This window comes from Sciurus carolinensis, chromosome 4 (genome assembly GCF_902686445.1).
Source record: "Sciurus carolinensis chromosome 4, mSciCar1.2, whole genome shotgun sequence".
Classification (NCBI taxonomy): domain Eukaryota; kingdom Metazoa; phylum Chordata; class Mammalia; order Rodentia; family Sciuridae; genus Sciurus; species Sciurus carolinensis.
Window position 1 is genome coordinate 136,121,798 of NC_062216.1, and position 24,203 is coordinate 136,146,000.

Genomic DNA, 24,203 nt, shown 5'->3' on the forward strand with positions numbered 1-24,203 from the left:
ACTCCAATATTTAACTTAGCACCAACTATTTCATGTCTTTTATAAATATGCATTTGAAGGGCACTGGCAACTGACATGAAACCCTTTGGCCTTTCCAAGGGGAAATGTGGACAAACTTGCATGTTGCCAACAATGTCCATTGCTGTTTCTGACCAACTATTCTCTGACAGTCACTCAGGCCACCAGATATTCAATGCAACTTCCTAGGCCTTGCCTTAAGCATTCCTTTTAGATATTGAATAAACTTTTAAAAAGAAAAGAAAAAAATCCATCTAAGTATTCTATATCGAATGCGTAGAAGTTGTTTCATTATAATGGTTCTGTAAATAGGTAACCTCAAGAATGATAAAAATATTTGCATGAAAGAGTCTTATGATCACTTAAATTGTGAAACCCGGGGACTTTCATGCTTGGTCTTTGTTTTGCCTGCTTCCCCCTGGCCCCGGGTAGCAGCCCAGAGCCAACTTAACCCTTACCATGATGATATAAGAGATTTTCAGCACTCGATTAACAAACAACCAAGCCTATAAAGTTCTTTAACACAGAGACAAGATGTGCTTGGTAGTTTAGTACACCATAGCACACTTGGCTCTGTGCACTGTAATCCTAAATATTAAAATGTGGATATTAGTTTCTTGGAACAACTGAAGTTGTTATTTGTTTTTCTTTTAGGTTGTTTGGTGCCAAGGCAGGTGGCAAATCTGCCTCTGCACCTAATACCGAGGGGGTGAAATCCTCCTCAGTAATGCCCAGCCCTAGTACCACATTAGCGCGACAAGGCAGTCTGGAATCACCGTCGTCTGGTACGGGCAGCATGGGCAGTGCTGGAGGGCTAAGTGGCAGCAGCAGCCCACTCTTCAATAAACCCTCAGACTTAACTACAGATGTTATAAGCTTAAGTCACTCCTTGGCCTCCAGTCCAGCATCGGTTCACTCTTTCACATCAGGTGGTCTTGTGTGGGCTGCCAATATGAGCAGTTCCTCTGCTGGCAGCAAGGACACTCCGAGTTACCAGTCCATGACTAGCCTCCATACGAGCTCTGAGTCCATTGACCTGCCCCTCAGCCATCATGGCTCCCTGTCTGGACTGACCACAGGCACTCACGAGGTTCAGAGCCTGCTCATGAGAACGGGTAGTGTGAGATCTACTCTCTCAGAAAGGTGAGCTTTCCTGAAAGCATTGAAGTTCTCACCCCTTTTTCCCCACACTGTGCCTAACTCCCATGTGAGTGACATTTGTGCAAAGCAACACGAGATTGAAAGACAAAAGATTGATGAGACTCAGCCTTTTCTTTTATTACCAAATTTGCAAAGAAATAACACCATTAAGGGTAGGGTGGCTAGATAATTAAGTTTCTCAATATGAATGCATACATTTATAGCCAACAGACAATTTGAACCACATTTAAAGCATGTATTTTATATATTGAATGATGTCTTCTCAAGACATTTTAATGATTTGGCTTGAGTTCCATGATAACATAAGCTCCTTATGATAATTTAAACATTTTTAAAGACCAAATTTAAATGAATTCTACAATTATGCTCTGAGCAATATGTTAAATTTGTTTTATTTGTGCTTCTACATGAAAAATAGCACATGGATCACTGGGGAATCCTAGTTGAATTGGGGGGAAAAAAGTCATTTGTCAGCCCTGCATTCTTCAAGAATATCATATACCAGTGACATTTGTAAATAGGCCTCTTAAAAATTGATCATAGTTTGAAGTATTTCCTTTGGTTTACTAATTTTTAACTTCAAATAGAGAACATAAAGAGGCATCTGTGACTAACACACTTAACAGAAGGTGTCACTGTTGAACAAAATGACTCTAGAATCCCATTGACCACCTCCCAAAATTTTAAGATACTTGGATTATTCCCAGGAAAATTTCTTAAAACTGCTACTTTTTCCCTATTTGTTTCTTGGCACACATAAAGTTTTAACCAATGGTCTTGGTCACATGTCTTAATTGTGCTATTTGGAAAACACTCTGGTCACTGAAAATTTCTGATACATTTCTTTAAAGTTTTTTTACTCCAGTGTGGATACTGACATATCTCCTGCTTTCCAGACCTCCAGCCTTACTCCAAGGATAATTTTTTTAAAACATCAGTTAAAACCCTTACAAATGTATCCATTTCCCTTTAGTTTTGCTATTGTAAACAGCATCTACAACCAGTGTTTGATTTTTCATCAAAGAAGTTAGGTTTCTAATAAGATTGAAGATTCTCGTTTCATAACTTTTAAGGTAAATGGGCATCATCACATTTCACTTATTAAACTTTTAACAATTAAGTCAAATTATATTGAAAATATTTTGTAGCCAGTTTACTGAATATATCATAGGCTATAAGTCAGATGTGGGGAATCCAAATAATAAGTTGATAACTGCAGTAAGTTGGCCATCAACCTCCTTCCTCAGCATTTAGATGTTAAACACACAAAAATATAGTCAAGTAACTAATTGTAACCTAGTAACCCTCAAATCAAAACCACTTGTTAAGATTGGTGAGTTTTATAGCTATTAGTAAAATTCAGTTTTGACATTTTAATCTATATTTTAACCAAGTTCAATGTGAAGTTTCACTATAGAAATACATAAATATGTAGTTACTTACTCATTTTAAGAAAATCCTTTTATTTGTTGTTTAATCTTGGAAATAGGCCAGTTCTACAAATAGGAATTCCATAATGTTAAGTGAACCAAATAAAGACTTTTTCCAAAATACACTGTGAACTAATTTTTAATAAATGAATGCTTTACCTTTGAGTCTTAAAAAATGCATTCACATTTATTAAGCCTATTAAAATAAATGTCAATACCTTCATAGGTATAGTATATAAGAGATATTAATTAGTTCATTCCAGTATATTACTGGATGGAAATAATTTTTAGTATAAAACATTCTGTGTTTTCTTAGGAACAAAACTGCAAACAATCACAGTTAACCCTTTAAAGTGTATGTAAGGAAGTTTTTGATCTATGAAGAGTAAATTGGATGTAATTGGTGATTCTGGCTTAATTATACTTAATAGGACAGCAACTTGTTGAGAATGCTAAGGAAATCAAAGAGCCACATCTGACATAAAATGTGTTAAAGCATAAATATTTAAAGGAAATTAATTAGAGATATAGAAGAGAGATATCTGTAAGTTTATGACAGAATACTTTGATATTCATATCCTATATTTATATTAAGTCAGTGAGTTTTCATACAGATTTTAATTTTAGCTTAAATTCCTCTTCCTTAAAATTGATGAAATAAATTAATAAATGAATCATAAAACACGTAGTTTTGTAGTTTTCCCTCTGTGACAATTCTAGATCACAGGTACCCCTTGTGCCATAGTAGTCCGTATTTATTTTGTTGTATTTTTTGATACCTAATCAAACCTTCTAAATAATTTAAAGTGGTAACCAACTTTGCAGATTTTGGCTCATCATTGAATGTCAAATCTAACAGCCTTGCTTCAGTCTTTCTGCACAACAGCTATGGACTTGAGGCAAACAGTGCCTTGATGGGAATCCCTGCTTCACTCATTGCTACTATCTCCCTGGCCTTCACTGGCATATGAGTTGGCAACCACTGAGGGTTTACAGAAAATCTACAAAATAAAATCCGTAACATCCAGATTTGAACAAAGACTTCTACTCAAAGCTTTAAATTACTTTGATAAATTTTTTAAAAATTTCTGTTTTTTATTAAATTGCCTTGTGATAGATATATAAACATCATTTTTATACAACTGTATAACAATATCAAAGAATATCTTTTTTATATTTATTTTTATAATAATTTTTTTATTTATTTATGTGGTCCTGAGGATCAAACCCAATACCTCACATGTGCTAGGCAAGTACTCTATCACTGAGCCACAACCCCAACCCAGAATATCTATTTTTAAATCTTCCCTGCAACATTAAACTTTAATTTGCACACATGAAAGAGATGATCTTTAAAATGGCTTATGACCACATAAATACTTTAGCATAATGTAGTTCATATTTGGAGATTTCTCATATTTGTTCAATATGATTCTTTTTGTTTATTTATTCATACTACTAAGAAAACGTCTATAGTCAAGATATATCCTGGAATAGGCCTCTACATGGTGTAGTAATTAACGCAGGTGGAAATTCCCAACAAATAATGTTAAAGTTGTATTGAAGCCTTCAGATGCTATCTGTGACAGTGCTGATGGAGTACACATTGAAGAAAACATTTTAGCTTTGATTTCGAGTGATTAAGTAAATGTGTTTTCATTCATGTTACATCATCCCCATTATACATATCCTATGTATTTAATTTTGATCATTTGAGGTTCTAAAAGAAAGAACAATAATTCTGCAAATTCAAATTAATTTTTCTCTTTGCTGTCCACATTTCAGAGATTATAACAGAATCCTTAGACTTGTCCCACTTTGTTGTTGGCACCCACTTTTCCTGTGTTTTCAGACAGGCTATTTCTCATTTAATCTAGACACATCTTTTCATCCTTTCCTATGACCAGATGAAAATAGTTTAAAAAAGAGATGATAAAATTTATAGCTGTTTAAATACTTAATTGATGATTTCTAAAAGATGGTAATGCTTAACTTCATTAAAATATTTAAATAAATGATATCATAAACATTGTTTTAAGAAAATACTCATTATATAGTGGTTTTCTCTTATAAGTAAATGGGAAATACTTATACCTCTGTTTTTATTAAAAATAATTTGAAGACAAACGATCATTTTTAAATGGTGCTTTTCATCCTCTCTGATCATTTGAACTTGTCACTTTTAAGTTCAGGCACATCTGTCTCATTGCCACCTCTTGGTTCCCTTATAGGAGAAGTTAGTTGCAAAGCAAAGGGAAAGCTACCACGGCATTAAGTAAATACTATCTAGAGGGCAATCATACTCACATATGATTTAATCTAGTAATAGTCCTGTCACCATATTACCATTGATGGTATGGCGTTGGAAAGGAACATTGGGAACAGTAGACATTTTGTCACCTTCAGTTGGTCTTTTTCAGTGAGTTAAACTTTCACATATATGTGTTACCAGTTATTTTGTGCAGTTTGGAGAATCATTTTTGTTGGTTGTATAATTTGGAAGTTTTGTTTACATTATGTCCTTAGGGGTTTTCTTTGTTTTAACAGCATGCAGCTTGACAGAAATACACTACCCAAAAAGGGACTAAGGTATATATTTCTCTCAGCACAATTGCTGCCTTTTTCTGTTGTTATGTTAACTTTGTGTGCTGTCTCTCTTCCTCTCTATTTCTTTGTTTGCAATGTAGCACCTGACATTGAGGGTGAAATCACTTTTAATTGCGATTTTTTTCCTCTGGTCCAGAGAGTTGGTGAGATGGCCCTTAGGAAGAGGTACTAGTAGAGATTGAGGTGGTGCCTCAAAGTAATTTCAGTTTAATTACCACTATTTTGAAGTAATAAGATTTCTCAAAGCACTTGTCCCAGGCCTTGCTTTTGGTGGGCAGCAACTTTTGTAGAATTCAGAACTCACTCCTCCAAACTGAAGTGAAATGACTTCCCTAACTTCTACATCTTGGAGGCATATGCTTGCAAAACCTCAAAACCCATATAGTCTTTGGATGTGGCCAGTAATGATGAAAGGTTGAAGGATGCTGTAATTTGAATCAAAGAAAATGCATTTTCATCATCACAGGACAATTAGTATAACTAAGGTATTGATTTTTATAGAATCCTTTTGATAAAACCTCAAGTCTTAATTTCTATTTTTCACAGGCTCAGGCACATTTAAATCTGAATTAATATAGTTTAAGATTCTCAAAATAATTATTCAGTTCATAACAAAAACTAAAATGAAATTTTAATTCATGGCCGTATTTTATTGCACACTGTTTTCTGAGGAGGAGACATAGAATAAACTAGTAGTGGAGGTATAGGCCTATGAGCAGGCTAAGCCTTTGGTGCTGAGAATTTAATTATTCTGGTGAAACAGTGAGTACTGGCCAAACTAGGTCTTCCCCATTATGCTTTTTCTTTCAAATTTGTTAACAACAGCCAACACCTGACAATATCATATTTCGATATTTCATTCTAGAAATTTCTTTTCCAATAAAGTGAGCACATTTCTCTTTCCTTCCTTTTTAATCCAGTCATGATGTCAAGTGGCATTTTAACCAAATAACTGCTCCTTCCTTTTTGTTTTTTTAAACAAAAATGGACATTAGTTTGTGTCCCATTTCATGCCTTTCTGTGACCATCACTCCACTCCCCTTGCTTGTGCCTACCGCTGTCCACCACTTTTAGTCTGTGTCTTCACTCTCTCACTTCCTTCCAAGCACTGTGCTTTTGGGTTCTTCTCAGTTAACTTGGCTGTCTGCTCATTGCTTATGATTTTCAATTTCATATCTCACAGAAGCATAATTTTCTTCTCAAATGCTGCCTTTATTTTTTTCCTGTGGGATTCAAACAGATGGTGTCAAATCATCTGGAAGAACTGAGCAATTCTAATTAGATCCAATCTGTTTGAGATTGTTGTTCAGTCTGAATAGTAAGCTCCTCTCAATTGTTCTCCTGTCCTGATATTGCCTTGCCCTTGTAGACGTGCTGAAGTGTCTTAGCTGTGCTGTTTTGCAGATATACCCCATCATCTCGGCAGGCCAACCAAGAAGAAGGCAAAGAGTGGCTGCGTTCTCATTCTACTGGAGGGCTGCAGGATACTGGCAACCAGTCGCCTCTGGTCTCCCCTTCTGCCATGTCATCCTCTGCTACGGGAAAATACCACTTTTCCAACTTGGGTAAAGTGTTTTACAACATAACTGTATTTTATTCCTTTTATGATTCACTCTCACAGGATCCCTGATATCTCACCATAAAAAAATTATTTGCATGGTAATTTACTTTTCACAGACTATGTCATTTATTGTTCATGAAAAATACTTTACATGGTTAATACTGTTGTGATTTAGCAGCCTCTGCTCCCAAGGCTCAGAGAGGTCATTTGACTTGAAAATAGTCCCACTATTAATAAAGGGCAGAGGCAGGCAACTGTCCCAGAACCTGACCTCAAGCCCAAGAACGTTTCCATTGTGTCTTAGAATCCTCTTTAAAACCATTAAAGCATCTCCTTATTTTTATTTAAAAAGGTTAAAACTTCCTTGTAAAACAATTAATATTTTTATAGAGAAATAGAAAATAGTAATAAAGAGAAAAAATATATAATCACGTGACTGAAAGATAACTTCTATGAACATTTTCAAAGTCAAAACTCATCTTAAAATGCATAGAAGAATTTCTGTTAAGACAATACGCCATGAACGTTTTCAGATAAATACAGTGAAAAATAAATTACTGTCTTAGCCTTTGGGTTGCTTTGTACCTAGCATTTGTGGGAAATCTAAAGCATTCTATAAAAAGTCATAGAAAACACAGGAAAGAGTGATAAAACAGTGAAATAAGTTGAAATACACCAGTTATCATTTAATAGATCCAGTGACTTTAAAAATGAATTTCCTTTATAAAGTTGCATATGAAATAGTCTCATTGTTTTTTCTCTTTTCATTTGAAAAAGAATTCTGTCTAAACGCAGTCACATATATAGTCCACATTCTTCAATAATTTGAACTTTTCAACTTTTCAGCCCAACTTTTAGTCTTTAATGACTAAAGACTGTTTTATTCCTAATGTAATTTTTCCCACTATACCAAATATGGACTTAAAATAACAATTTAAAGAAATTATTTTGATACTGATTTCATTTGAACTAATGAATTCTTATAAATTCTTAGCAACACCAAGTTTTGCTTGCTAAATATACACAGTGAAGAGAATTTTTTTTGCCTTATAATGTCAAATGAGTACAGCTTTTGAGTCATAGTTATAAAACATATCAAATAAAAAAACAAACAAAAACCTAACACTTTAAAAAACTAATTGAAAAATGTTTTTGTAGGGACCTGAAAATATGAAGCAAAATCTAATTTCATGAAATATCTGTAACAATCCCCAATCAACCAAAATGCCATAGAAGTACTAAGTACCTTATATCTCCTATTCACTTATCCATTAATTAACATTAAATTGATTAGTTGACTGTACACCATTTTTTCCACTCTCATTATTCTGATTTAATTTATTTCTTCTGTTACTTCTGCAGAAGAAATAAAAAACCTTACAACATATGCCTGAACTTTGTCTACATTTAATTAAGTGTAATTCACCAAACAGTAGCTGTACAATTTAATGTGAAGTAGATTCAGAGTTTAGGTTTGAGAGAGACTCATACACAACTATGACATTTGAATCAATGTTTCACTTACCAAAAATGTCAAATATTTATGCAGAGAAGTTTATTCCAAATTGAAGTTAACATGTCACCTAAAGCCAACATTTTTAAACGTGTGCTAAAAATCGATATGTAGCACACCTGAGAATCCATTTTATTACATAGCGCTCAAAGATTTGAAGCACAATATGAAATATAAATTATACTTCTACTGATAACAAGCCCTTTTTTTTTTTTTTTTTGCGGTGCTGGGGATTGAACCCAGGGCCTTATGCTTGCAAGGCAAGCATTCTACCAACTGAGCTATATCCCTAGCCCAACAAGCCCTTTCTATAGAACTTTAATGTCCTGATGAGTTTAATTTGAAAACTACTGATCAAATATGTCCCTTATTTTTCATTGCTGTAAAAAACAAAAACAAGGATGTGGGTCTGCCTCTTAGCCCCTTGACTTTCAACCAGGCATCTCAGCAGCATCAGAGGGTACTGCCACTTGTCTCTATCAGATCACTCCAGGGCTTGTCTTTAGTGACACCACCCTCTTGATTCTCCTAATACTTTCCCAACTACAATTCCTTTTCCCAAGGGGCTCATCTTAGCTCTATCATTTCAGTAAAAACTCACTACTCCTCATATTTATGTATTCACAGGATTTATTCTTTAGACATTTTTCTCATCCTGAATACCATTTCTGTGTTTTCATCCACGACTTTAATTTTTATCTCTCCAATCCACATTTCTTTCACTCTCAGATCTTTTTTGAGCTTTAAAATTAAACCCCATCAGTGTCCTAGGCTACATAGCTATTTCGAACCTGTCATAAGCTTTTTTCTTCTGTTTGCCTTATTATTTCATATATCACCCTTCTTCAACTCTCCTTCAGCACAAAATCTCAGCCAAATCAACAGGTTTACTCAAAACCATACCATTCCCCCTGTTTTGTACATTTTCAGTAGACCAAAACTTATAATTTATCTTTAAAATTTTGAAAGTACTATATTCCTCTCTCTTTGGTGGCAGTACTCTTGTTGAAACACTGTTTTAACTCTAGATAATTTCAGTGGATTTCAAAATGATCTTACTGCCTCTCTTCTCCTCTCTCTCAACATTTTCAGCCATTGAGATGGATGGAGGAAGACCTTCCTATCCATGTCAGTACATTCCCAAGGGCCTATCCACATTTTATAGGCATGTGTGATCAGGTGTTCCAAGATCTCTGTGGTATTACTTTACAAAGAACAATATAAGACTAATTCTCAAAACATGAAAATAATGAGTTTTGATGGTATTTCCAGATCACCTGAACTTATATTTATTGGGCAAAAAAAGTAGGCTACTATTAAAATGCAACCATAAATTAAAGTTACTTTATTATTAAATTTTTAAAACTATATAAAATTTAATTGTTGAACTTGAATATGTATAGTATTTCCTACAGCTGCTTTTGGACATTACCTGTTTTCAATGAGATCATTATCTTTTCTGAATGATCAGTAATATACATGATTATAACTAACATTCAAGAGTTAGAATACACTTATTTTGAAAAACGTGTTAGCATATAAAGGTTTTTAGAAATATTACTATAAAAATCATGCATAACAAATATTAGAAATTTAAGATCACTGAAATTATGTCATTGTCAGTAGATTTCTGTGAGCTACAGCTAAAATAAACTATGGTTTCTGTGTAGTTCCTTACATGCTAGGTGTAACAGCATCCATCCACTCAAGAAATAATACCAGAATATGACTTATGTAAACATAGTAATTCTGGGGAAAACTGCATTGTGAATTGTTCCCAGTTACTGTGAGGCATCTCTAACCTGGCAAATGGTGATGTACCCATGAATGACAAGAATTGCTTTGATTCACTGTTCACCTTGCTGCAAGGGTCACCATGCAGAAGCATTGACATCAGCCTGTCACTTCCCAGTTCTATATATTAGATGATTCCTTTATACAGAGTGGTTGTTAAGCACCTTGTATGGCAACAGATTCTGTGCTTTTGCTCTCAAGCATCACTTCACCTTGCTCGCTTCTCTGTTCCCTCTCCATATACTCCCTTCACCCCATTCAGAATGAACCCTTCCTTCTATATTCCTGGAAATACAGAAGATCACTGTTGAGATACACATCTGGTTCAGTCACTATTATGTACATTTTCATGACACCTCCGGTTTCTGCTCTAAACTTACCAATGACAGAAACTGTGTAAACCTAGAAATACATTTGCTATTCTTCTTTAAAAGAGCACATAAAAATGTCTTGAATATTCAACTACTGTTCTTAGTTCTATATCCAGATTTCACAAACTAAGTCAAAATTATAATCCATATGACAGCATTTCAGCATTTTTCCCATTTAAAACAATATCAGAAACACTTTGGTAAATGTCTAGCAAAGGTAGGAGTGACTTCGAGATTTCTTATAAACCCATTTCACACTTCTATTCCTGTTCTCCACAAATCACCACAAATAAATACATAATTTTAATAGAAATTATGACTGCTCTACACATTCAATTTAATTCAGGCCAGTAGCCTTCTTTTCCCTAATATATCTACATCTATTTTTCTCTTATTTGGGAAGTTGTGTGTGTCTCCTGGCTTGGAGTGGATCTTAGAAACCACTTATTCTACCTTATTTATTTATTTATTTTATTAATGAAGAAACTGAAATGTTGATATCGGGATATTTGAAGCCCATAGAAAGTATAACCACTATACTCCCTCTACTAATTTCTGTTCCATTAACAAAAATTCTCTGTTACTTTTGTCTTCTGTTACGTAACTTTTTTGGTATATTTTACATACTAAACTTTTTACTTTTCAGTTACCTTCCCTAGTGGCCACTCTTGAAATCAGGGACCATTCTATGTTTATCTTTCTATTCAAATTTAGCACCAAAACAAAATAAAGCTAGCCTGCCTATGATATTACCTTAATTGAACATTCTTAAATACCATGGGTATATTTCCAATAGAAACGTTATCAAAAGTCTTTGTAAATCCAATTATGTCCTTTAAAGTCTACTATAAGCCCCATTAATGTGTTACCTTGAATGAGGAAAGCATTATGTTTTTAAATGATCCAGCTATATTACTCCTTGATATAGAAATAAAGTCAGCATATATAGAGGTAGCGGCACATCCATGCATACAGTGGCATAATGCACAGCAGCCAAGTTATGGAACCAACCTGTGTCCATCAATAGATGACTGGATAAAGAAAACATAAGGAATAACAAAATCATGTCATTTTCAGGAAAAATGGATGAAACTAGAGATGATCAGGTTAAGTGAAATAAGCCCAAACCAGAAAGAGAAGTTATCACATGTTTCCTTTCATCAATGGAATCTGGAGGGGGAAAGATAATATGAATACAGGAGGGAGATTATTAGTGGAGAGGAAGGGAATGGGGAGGGAGGGGGGATAAGATGGGTAATGGGGGTGAAAATGATCAAAATGTTATTTGCATGTGTGAATATGCCATAATGAAATCCACCATTCTGTGTAATTAATATGCACTAATGAAAAAACAGTAATAGAAAAATTCTCAAAAAATAGCATGTTTTTAGAATAAAAACCATCTTATAAAAAAAAGAAATGACACTTCACTTGGATACCTCTGTAATCATTTTGGTAACAACTATGTGAAGCCAAACAGTGAACAAATGTCCTTCTAACTTCTAGATACATATATTAAAATAATGCACTTGTAGATAAGTTGAAAGCATTTATCTCACAAGATTTAAAAAAAATTCATATTGTATGTAGTCCCATAATAAGATGATTTACACTAATCCAGGTACCTTAAACATTAATATTCAAATTTTGAATGTCCTACTATCTCTAAACCATAACCATACAGAACTGGGACTGAAGGCTAAAGGAATGTACTTCAAAATAGGTTTGTTCTCTTGTTCTTTCTCTCTCCCTCCTTCTCTCCCTCTGTCTCCCTCCTTCTCCATTTCCATTCTTTTCTTTGTTCCTTCCTTACAATGTATGATAAACTTTGCGAATCGGTAGTTTCTTCTTTATTATATTTCTCACATGCACACGTAGATGTCATTCATGGTCTTGTGTTTTCTTTTACTTTAATCCATACTAGCTCTATTAGAGGGTTGTTCTGTGTGACAATCTAGTTAATGACTATGAAATATCAAGCACAGTGCCTGGAAAACAGGAGGTACACACCCCTTGAATTACTTCAGGGTACACTCCTCTAATTTTACCTTATTGTGGCAGTCATTAATTATATTAAGAAGTATAAAATTTTCTTCTGCATGAAAGACCAATTCCAAGGCATTGATATGCATTCCCCAAGGTTCTGAAAGGACTCAGTTGTTCCCTTCATAGCTTAAGAAGTTAGAAGTTTCCTCAAATATCAGTAATAAAATTGCTTTTCTTAAAAAATACATTTCTCAATTTTTCTGCTATAATTTTATTCCAGATTTCAAAACTGTATTTCAAATGCACCATACATTAAATCACTTACATCTTTCCTTAAATTGGTGATTCTCATTTGGCCTAAATTGTTGAACACCATTAGCACCATACAGCAACAGGCCATTGAACATAAGTTCTTAAATAAATATCTTCTATTGACCATAAATTCTTATTTATAAGAAATAAACTTCTTAAATTATAGACTTAAGATACTTCCTTGGAAATACAACATATTTATGATTTTTGAGAGTCTCGTGGTATTCTCTTCTTAGACTCAGTAGAAATTAGTTTTCTATGGTTCACTTTATGAGAGACTTACAAATACCATGTATATTACATTGCATTTCATATAAGGAAAAAGTTTATTTTATTTATCCTCCTTATAACCTAACTCTCATAATAATGGAAGCGCTAACCATGAACTTACATAAATTCAGAACTCAGAATGACTGAAGGCCTTTGCCTAGAAGTACCTAAAAATCTCTTTTGGGGAAAGTTAGATTTTTTAAATTTTACTTTCATTTCCATTTTGCTTTTCCCAGTTAATTAGTGTTTTTTCTCTAAAATGAAGTCTGTAGACTCTAGAAAGACAATCTTTTCTTTAAGTGTGCAGAAATTTACATGTTACTGCATTTCTAGCATGGGCAGTAGAGGTGAGTTGGTGATTTTATTTACTGTTGCTTGACAAACTGACATACTGCTTGTCATGAAAGTTCCAGAGGAAAAGAGGGACTCTGGCAATAGTGATAGACATTTCAGAGATAGACTCTTGGCCTACCTTAATAGGGACACCCTATAAATGATGTTTCTCTAAGAATTGGGATGAATTCTCACTTTCTTTCAAATTTCTATTTCTGTCATTCAAGCCCTGGAGTAACAGTCTGCATATGCTTTCTTTTTCAGTGAGTCCAACCAATCTGTCTCAGTTTAACCTTCCTGGGCCCAGCATGATGCGCTCCAACAGCATCCCAGCCCAGGACTCTTCCTTCGATCTCTATGATGACTCCCAGCTTTGTGGGAGCGCCACTTCACTAGAGGAAAGGCCTCGTGCCATCAGTCATTCAGGCTCATTCAGAGACAGCATGGAAGAAGGTAAGCTTAGGGCCAGGGAGGATGAAGATAAGAATTTTATTTAACTCTGAGAGGAAAATTGTCCCATCCCTTACAGCACAAAGATCCCTGAAGAAGTAAATGAGTAAGTACATCCTCATTTGGGAAACCCTAGAGCTTTAAGATTTATTCTGCAGGATCTTCTCTATATGATGCATTTAGATATATGCCAGAATTTGTTTAGATTAATGCTTGGCTATAGAACAATTTAGAATAAATCCAATGTTCTCTTATAGAAATATGCAAAATTTTAGAGACTGTTACCCAGATGTGTCAAATATTAGAGGAAATATTTTGTTTGACATATTAGTTTACATACCATAAAAATACACAAGCCAGAAAAATTGTCATATGGACTATCACATGTTGCTGTCTTTTTTTTCTCAGAAACTTCCTCTGGTGTTAGTTTTTTTTTTTTTTTTTAATCATTTCATCTTAGAATTCCTGCTGTACCTATATTTGCTTTATAAGTCACATTTTTTAACCAATTGGCAATAAAATCCAGATTATCCTAACAAATGTCTTTCTAGCTATTTCATAAATACTTCCAGGGAATCTTTTAAAACTCAGTAAGCATATTGTACACATTTTCCTAAACTATATGACCTCAAATACCAAACTTAATTACATTAGAGCTGTTTTTCTTTTATTTTAAGAATGAGTTTCTAATTATCTATAAAGGAAATACATGACATACATATTAAGTGTATCAGCTAGTATTAAAGAAACCCAAACATAGAAATCCAAACTGATTACAATAAAATCAAAATGAAAGCAACCATCCTCATCTTTAATAGTTACAGATAAAAAGAAAACTTTAGTCTCGAAACATACCAGGGTTTAAACATCTAACCATCAATCTATTTATTTGAATTTGGACAAGCTTCTTAACTTTATTAGTCCTAATTTCTGCTTCTATAACTTTGTCCTAGGGAGTTTCTTATTTAAAACATCTTCTAACTAAAGTTTTAGGCAGCTAGGACAATTGACTTGTTTTTTTCAGGTTATCACTGTACATTTAATATGCTGGCATTAAATCAGTTGACAACATTTTCGTCTTCCTTTTGGGATATTAACGAAACTACTGAGTTCACTGTGACAGTGAGTTATTTATACCCTGGTGAATCTGCTTATTCCGCTGTGTAGTAGACAAATTTTAAGTATTCTGAAGTGTAAGGTCATTATTTCTCTGAAATGGGTGTGTCCTTCTCTCACATGCAGGCCTCTTATAATACTTTAAAAACAATATGCTTAGCATACAGTCAATGTCCTTGAGTGCCTCACTGACAAATAGAGTGATGTTTGTATGCTGAGACATTCTGACCTTTAAATACTCTGAATTGCTAAAAGCCAGCCTGCGTAGGTGAGATGGATTTTCGATGCCCATGTACAAGATACTGACCTATTATTATTACTCAGTTGTGATCTAGAATTAAGGAATGATTGAACTAGAAGGAAAATATTTTATTGACATCTTGGCCAGTGCTCACACTCACAGATGAAGAAACTAAGCTATAAGGTATAAAGTCTCAGACCTATAAATAATAAGTGACAGAAAAAGAATGAAACCAGAATTTCCTAATTCATTATCCATCTTCCTTCTGATACACCAGGCTAGCACTCTTAGTTTGTAAATGAGTTATCAGAAATTGAAAGAATGTGCTTTTAAAAAGAATAATTGGTTTAAAGATTGATATTTTATTTTGCACATCTCATAGAATGGTAATATAACCCAAGTTAGAATTCTTTATTCTTCTTTTGACTCACTTCTATACACTTTGAATTCACTTCCCATGAATTCTTATACTAACAAAGCATCAGTAGTAATGACATTTCTGTTGCTCTGTTGCAATTATTTTTAATGCTCCCTTTCTACTTCTTTGGGGGCACCTATCATTGTTTCTTATTCATTTTGTAGTTCCAAGATCTAGCAAGGGCCTGTCGCACTGTGTGTGTTCAACTAATGTTTATTTAAGAAATAAGTTAGAAGAAATAACTATATTGTCTCATCATGAAAAGGGGAGGAGATTTTCTGCAAACTGTATTAATCACAATTTATCCACCTTTTGGATTTAATACATTGAAAGTACAAAAGAATAAAATAGACTTTGTTTAAGATGGCATTTTGATATACTTAAATAAAAGACAGCATACAATTTCCATTCTTACTTTTTATGATACCCCTTGAAATAAAAAGTATTTATATATAATTAAAATTTCTAAAGAAACCATAATCCTACATTTAAAAAAACACCATCAACTTATTACAACTTATTACTGAAATAGCTAGTTGGAAAAAATGCTTATGTCCCTGAAAATATAGGAAGAAAATTTCTAAAAATGGATGTTTTCTGGATAAAAATGAAATTAGATGAATAAACACAAAGTATTTTTTTGACTTTAAAAGCTAATAACAAATTTATTTTGCGTTTTCATGATTTTCTATTTACTATATGAGAATTTATACTTTTCATTTTGTGTAAAATTATTTTTAGGACTCATGCCTGTCAACTTCTTTCTATAAATTGTTAAATAAGATGCTTTAGGGAGTGGTAGGGAATCTTTCCATGTCTCAACATCTTGATCTCCAAAAATTTATTATGGACCGTGCTGGTCAGTTTTTCAACACTGTGACCAAACTGCCTGACAAGAATAACTTGAAGAAGTTGGGTGCACGATTTCAGATTCAGTTCAGAGTCAGCCGACTCCATTGCCCTGGGCCTAGGGCAAGTCAGAACGTAATAGCAAAAGGGCATGATGGAGAAAAGCTCCTCAGATCATGGCAGCCAAGAATCAGAGTGGGGGCAGGAAGGAGCCAGGGGCAGATATAGTCCAAGGTCGTGTCCCCAGTGACTTACTTCCTCCAGCCAAGCCCCACTTGCCTACTATTAACCAACCAGTAGTCCATTCAGATTAAATATCTTAATCTACTGAAAATTATAACTCTCATAATCTAATCTTTTCTCCTCTGAACATTGCTATATTACGTAACATACAAACTCATAGGGGAATATTTTTAGATATAAACCATATACAAACTTGTTCTCAGAATCTTATAGCTAACTGTTAATGTTATTTTCCTAGCCTCTTGTTCTTTACTTTGTCAGTTAAGGCCTGGGGTTTGTGAGCAGACATCAATATTTTCATTCTGTCGTTCTTGTTTTCTCTAGTTCATGGCTCTTCATTATCATTGGTCTCCAGCACTTCTTCTCTTTACTCCACAGTAAGTATTACCTGTTAAGGAAAAGCTTCTGCCTATGCCATGGTATAGATGATTAAGCAGAATGACATTTACACAATTTTGTGGAAAAGTAAAGGCATACTCTAAAGCCACTCTATACACATTAAGCTGGCAAGTACTCCATCAATCCCTCTGTGACCCACTTGTATGTATTTTCATTTGACTAATTATAATCGATGTCTGGGTGTAAAATTGAATTTCATAACATCCATTGGGATGACATGGAGTCCCTGAAATCATGAACTATGCTTTATCATATTTTCATAATGTTAGTTTGTTTTCCTTGTTTGATTCTCTGATTCATTACTTAATTGTTCTATGGCATTTTTTCATCTTTATATGTTTTAAGTTCATTTTTTTGTAAAGACTGTTCATCCTGAAAGAACTCACGATTTTTCAAAAGCATATATATTTTTTAAAAGTGTGATTTAAAAGACTTTTTAAAAATATATTTTTTGCTGCTAGCCATCAAACCCAGGTCCTCCAGCATGCTAAACACACACTTTTACCCTGAACTATGCCCCCAGCCAAAAACTTTGTTTCTTAGAAGAGGAAAGCCAGTGTGTTTCGAATTATTTTCCCAGTATGTGAAATTATAGTTTACTATTGCCAAAATGAGATTTTCTGTCCATTAAATATAATTTTATCTTTAAAAAAGCCTACAGGAAGTTATGTTTTATAAGAAGCTTCCTTTAGGCCCAGGTAACAGGCAGCATATTAAAGCAGTTTACTGAATCTCTGTGAGACTTGGACGCTATGAGTAATTCTTAATCCTGTGTTGAAAGGTTTACAAAAGTCCATAGCCTTCAACTCCCACTGAGCAATTAAGTGTTAAGGACAATACGATTTTTTTTCACTTATTTTCATTAGGTTTAAATGTTACAGCCTTTTGTTTGTAAATTAATCATGTCTATTTACTGCTTTAGAAGAGACATTCATGATCACCTGTCACTGCAGACATTATTTTTCTTATTTCTCCTTTTAATGATTAAAATTGTCATTAAGTCCTATAAACGAAGATATGTAGGTTAATGAATAAACAAATAAAAATGTGAAAGTGTATTATAAAAAACATATCAAATATGTTAAGATTGTGTTTCTCCTTTGGATCTAATATTGTTACTCATTTATGAAATGTATTCTGACTTAAACCACTACAATTTAAATCTCTATGGTAGCAAAAGATGGCGCATAATTATAATCATATTTTAAATAAATGCAATAACAATATGTGTGTAAACCTTCTTTTATGAAGCTGAGAAAGAGGAAAAAGATCATGGGTGTAAGGAAAAATAGATGATGAATTAGTCCAGGGTCCACTAAAAATTTTAGTGATAATAAAAATATCCCTTATCTGCACTGGCTAATACTAGATGCAGGTTGCTATTGGTTATTTTAAATATGTCTAGTGTGTGTGACAGAGGAACTATATTGTTTATTTTAATTAATCTAAATTTAAGTAAGCACATGGGCCTTGTGGCTATGAGAGTAAATAGTTCAAGTTTATAGGGAACAAAGCAGGTAAATTTATCAAATAAAAAAAGGTAGACTAAGGGAGGTTGGTTGGACCAGTGCACACTGTATTTCTGTGTGGAAATATCACACTGAATTCCATTAATGTGTAAAATTAATATATGTTGAACAAAAATGAAAAATAAACTTTTTAAAATATAGGAAAATAGGAATAGGATGTCCAAATCATGAAAACAATCAGGAAGAATCAGTGAAAAGTATTGTTGTATTAAAATTATAATGTGAACAGAAACAGACATTAAAATAAAGAACCTATACATAGGTATAAGTTGACATTTAGAGCTGAAATAGAGCCCTGTATGAAGCATAGAAAGAATGGGTTAGATGATCAAGCTATGAGATGAAGTGATATTATTAGTTAGTAATTTAATTAGTTGTATTGGAAATGATAGAAATTTTGAATGTATTAGAAGTGATGGAAATTATATATTTAAATTGGCTAATTATAACAAAATAATTCAAAAATGCATATTTGAGAACAGTTAAGGGGAAAAAAAAAAAGATAAAAAGGATCATTCTGTTTTCATTCCCCACAATCATGTACTGGGATTAAACTGGCTGTAAAATATCTGTGAAAGTGCTTTTCAAACCATGAAGTGAAAAAGTGATTAATTATTATTCTTCACGCCTTCATAAGGATTTTGGATATTTAGTTGATTTGCTTTCTTATCTGGTTGGACCAGTAATTATTGTGTGACATCAGGCAAGTTGCCCAATTTCTTTGGATTATACCTATAAAATAAAATTTGAAAACATCACCCAGATCTACTCCATCTGTCCCATGGAATTTCTGCAAACTGTTTAGAAATCACAGACCCAATCTGATTTGCCAAGGAGTTTGGAAACTTTAGAGTTTATGTTTGTTTTTAAATCTAAACCAGCACTGTGAAATCTGGAACTTTTCCCTAAGATGCACACTTGAAAATCCTTTTTTAAGTAGTTGGAGTATCTAACAACACAGATGAAATTCCTCTGTGTTTCTAATAGTCACCTTGGATGGTGGCACCTGCTCTCAGGCAAGCCACGACCTCCAACACCTCTTTTCTTCTTGACACTGGAGCTAAGTTTAGGTCACTAGTTATCATTGTGCTGTTGCATTATTCATAGAAATGCTCCTCAATTTCCAAATCTCTGTTAAAAAAGTAGAAAATAAATGATAATCTAGGAAGGTTGTGTGATTTTAAAAAAATTATTCAGAACCCCTTTTCATTCTCTATTATTTATACACACACACACACACACACACACATACACAAACACGTGTATATATATCTATCCATACATCTATCCATACATCCTCTTAGGTTTTTAAATTTGTGATCCTTGTAGTAGATTTTTTTGATTGGTTTTATATTAGATCTTTATTGGAGTTGTTAGTTTTTTTTTATTTACTGTATATTAAATTTTTATTGGAGCCATTCTGCACTTGGATTCAAATTTATACATCTTTCATGGAAACAGGGGCCCTGTCTGATTCCTTGAGTAGCTCCTTAGCCTATTGCTTGACACATAGATAATACTGAAGTATTATTTTCATAAATAAATAAATGGCCATATAATGGCTTAAAGAATAAAGAGTCAACTGATATATTTTAATTTAGGCAAGGTGTTTTGTGTTGTTTACCATCCTTAAGAACATTAGTCTTGCTTCAGAATCATCATTAAAACATAGTAAGTAATCAAATTCCATCATGATATCATTAATCCCACTCCTTAGACCACTGAAAGAAATACAATATTAAGATTCTGGCTCACTCCTTCAACTTGAGGGTAATATCTACCCACTATTAATAACCATAGAGTATGAAAGAGGGCAAGGAGTGACAAAAAGATAACTAAGAAATCAGTAATGAGAAAAGCCATGCTATGCAGTGTATATAGAATTAATAATGGTTATGCTTACTAGCATATGCAACTTTGGGATATTTTAATAAAAATGTGATAAACATTTATATTTTAAATAAAGTGTATCTCTTTCTTCAAATGCATGAAATATTTACCAAATCTTTGCCAGTTTAATATAATCCTAATAAGCCTAAAAACAGAATATAGACAAAACAAACCAACAATAAATATATAATGTACTAGGTAAAACTAAGTCATCATTAATTGAACTATATGCTTAAAGCAATGAAAATTTTTGCTTAAAAGATTCCTTGCTTAATTTCAATTCCAAAAATAAACTGTATATTAAGCCTTCAAATCATTAGAATTAAAAAATATCTTCACTTAGTATGCTGAACATGGGATGTAAAATGTCTAAGATTTATGTCAGCATTGCTTTTTAAAACAGTGTACTCTTATAAAGGCTATTATGATTATACAGGTTAGCCACTTTATCACTTTATGATTTAATCATATGACATTTTTTTAGAGGTAGAGAAAATGCAGGAAAGACAAAACTCAGGTTAAAGATATCTTTATGCATAAAATGTATCCTGATACTTATTGTTTTGTTTATTTTTATTTTCTGGAAGAAAAGAGACAAAAAAAAAAAAAAACCCTTTAAGATACGTACTTTTTATATTGACTAATCAGGAAATATCCCAACAATAGGGATAGTAGTTAAGAGATTATTTTTCAGCTTTGTTTCTGCTTACAGGAATGGACAGACTTATTATTCAGCGATATTATGCATTCTATAACTTTTTCTAGAATGAAAAAGCTTCCCCAGTGTAATGGTGCACGCAACTCATTTTCTGGTATTTTGCAGCCCAACATGAAGTGGAGAGAAAAGCAGAGCTAGGAATTTTCTATACTGAAATAAAAAACACCTGCAAGTTCCTATAGCAGCACAACCAAAGACACTTTTATTGCCACCATATCACTGGGCCATTTAGTGTTTTGATGACTTGCAGCCCAATAAATTTAATTAAGAATCATTAGGGAAAGTAAAAAAAAATAGAAATGAATAACCTTTATTTGCTGTGATTATCAGTAGAGGTCTTCATTTTCCCCCAACTTTATTTGACATTCTGTATGATCTGTAAGTCACAGAACAAAATTCTTACTCCTAAATCTTTGCTTAGGTGCTCTACAATTTAATGGACTCCATTTTCAAAAATCTGTATGAAAAACACAATATTACATTTTTCTATGTACTCATTCTTTTAGAATATAATTTTATAATTATTTCATTTCTGTTGTTTTTGGTCTAAATCTTGGTGTTCTTTAATTTTATCTTTTCTTTTAAGGCATGTTAAATTATCTATATTTTTTAAAAAATTCATTATATATAAAGGAATATTCATTTTAGATCCTATGGTATCCTGTTTTATTTATTAATATAATGATTGTGTGCATTTGGCTTGATTCCTACATTAGACAAAGACATTTTAAATACACGGTAATTATTTTATTCATTTGTTCATAAGAAATGAATTGATATTAACTTTTATCATTAAATTTCTTTTCCTTTTATCTTTTACAGGCTGAAGAAAAAGCTCATTCAGAGGTAAAAAAGCAAACATTTTCATATTTGACCATTTCCATTTATGATGAAATGAGTGTTGTTACCACTAGAGGGCTCTGCGATACAATACCATAACTATCATGAGGGACTGAGAAAAGCCAGCCAGCTAGCTCGGAATGGTTTTAGCTATTAACGTCTTAAAAGAAATGAAAGGAAATGTTTAGAAGCAAATTCCACTCTTATACTCTAGATTTAATCTTAGCTCAGTAACTAATAAATTGTCTTTATTAGTAGATTCTTGTTTATTCATGAATGAATTTGTAAAATAGGAAGACCGTGTATCTATTTTATTAGTCCCACCCCCGACTCCAAACTGTCTGTGAGACCATCTGCATGGGATTAATGGACGCACTGAGTCTGAGGCAGAGGTCCTCCCTATAACAGACACCTGCCTAACTATTTTGTGTAATGACCATGTTCCCTCTTATTGCTATTTTATGTCTAGGATGGCATATTATTCTAATCAAATTTCACAAATATATATTGGTTGCAGTCATATACAAATCAAAGTGCAACCTGGAGAAAAATTCTTTTCCTTTACTTCTATATGAAACTTGTCCTGAGTTGGAGAGCAGAGGGAGTTTAATTAGGACTTTATTCAAAGTGAGGTAATAACTATTTGATAAGTTTGCACTGAGGCAGTCACACCACAGAAGAAATAAATGCCTGGGCACCAGGCTTTGTAAAGGAATGTCTTTACTTCGAAGTCCTATCTCATGAACTCTTAAAGAAGCATTTTGCTATGTCTAAAATACTAAAAAGGTATTGGTTATACAATTTATCTTTAGAATCTCTAGACCAAAGAGTGAATTCAATGTTTAAAAACCCAACTGTTGTCTTTCCATTGGGTGGACATGACAAAACTTCTAATGTTATTACACCATGACTGCTGGGATCTAGAAATGCTACATCTATTTGCCTAAGTCAGCCCATTCCCGTTTTTCACTTATGCACCATAGTGGGTCATATGTTTGGAAAAATATCATTTATATTATAGTTTCCTGGGTTATCTCTTAAAGGAACTAGAATCATGTAATAATAGACTATTAATTTTAGAAAGTCTTTTTTGGTCTGAAAACATGAGATTTTTGCTTTCTGAAACTATTTATAGTCATCATCATGTACATGTAACTCAAATGATAGTTGGGACTGGGGTGTAACTCCTCTGTAAAAATGCAGCTGAGATGGAGTCTCTGCTTCCTGTGAAGAGATCTCCTTTTCTTTCTTTTAGAGACTTTCAGTATTGACCACCATTTCTTTTCACAAAATCTTTTGTGCAGTGGGGGAAAGGACACTTAACGAACAATGTCTAGAATGTTCTTTCAAACTGAGACAGCATTCCAAAAGTCTGATTCCAACAATAGGGAACTTGTATTTTAAGAAATGAGAAACATCACTGTAGTGTGTTTGGCATCTTAAGTAACTGAAATCTCTAGAGACCAGAAATACACTTTCAGAACCTAGTTTCATATGATTGTAAATGTTTTGTCTTACTAATCACTCTTTAAACTTCCTGGCAACCTGAGATATTTTGTTCAGACTGCCAAAAACACTTATGAAGATTTTAGATATGAGATGATATGCCATAATTCTTTATATCAGTTTTATTAAAGTGTTAACTAAAATGGAAACATTTTAGAATATTTAGTTTGTTGGTTCATCATTTAATTGTGTAATATTAGTAATTTCCCCCTTATTTTGAAGCCATAGATGTCTGTCCATAAAGCATAATAGCTCATTAAATAAAAGGCATTAAATATTTGAGAAGACTTCTCTGTTAATTATTAAAACTCCATCCCATAAAATTATTTTTAAATATGGACTTATTAAATGTTAAATTAAACCCAATTTTCAGATACTACTATTCTACAGCTTTTGAGAACTTGCCAAACCTTAGAAAATAAAAATGTACACACACAAAAAAAATTTCTGAGACCTTCAGAAAAAATAACATTATCTCTTGCAAAAAAAAAAAAAATGTATAGGGTGCATATTTAATTTTAAAAATTTCTGCCTGAATTTTATTACCAAAATTTTGGGGGAGGGAAAAGAATCTATGGAGAAAGTAAACTGCATCTTGAGTCATGCAGGGTTGCAAGTAGAAGTAAAAATCCTTTGATTTGCATATTT

The 24,203-nt window shown here is 33.1% G+C and overlaps 1 protein-coding gene across 1 annotated transcript in view; it reads left to right on the plus strand.

The window, feature by feature from the left end:
* Nav3 (neuron navigator 3) overlaps positions 1-24,203 on the plus strand; it is a 707,491-nt gene that overhangs the window by 626,647 nt on the left and 56,641 nt on the right. The window contains exons 17-22 of the mRNA XM_047549063.1: positions 673-1,161; positions 5,157-5,198; positions 6,621-6,781; positions 13,621-13,809; positions 16,998-17,050; positions 22,032-22,055. Of these exons, the coding sequence (XP_047405019.1) occupies positions 673-1,161; positions 5,157-5,198; positions 6,621-6,781; positions 13,621-13,809; positions 16,998-17,050; positions 22,032-22,055 (958 nt within the window). The remainder of the gene's footprint in view (positions 1-672; positions 1,162-5,156; positions 5,199-6,620; positions 6,782-13,620; positions 13,810-16,997; positions 17,051-22,031; positions 22,056-24,203) is intronic.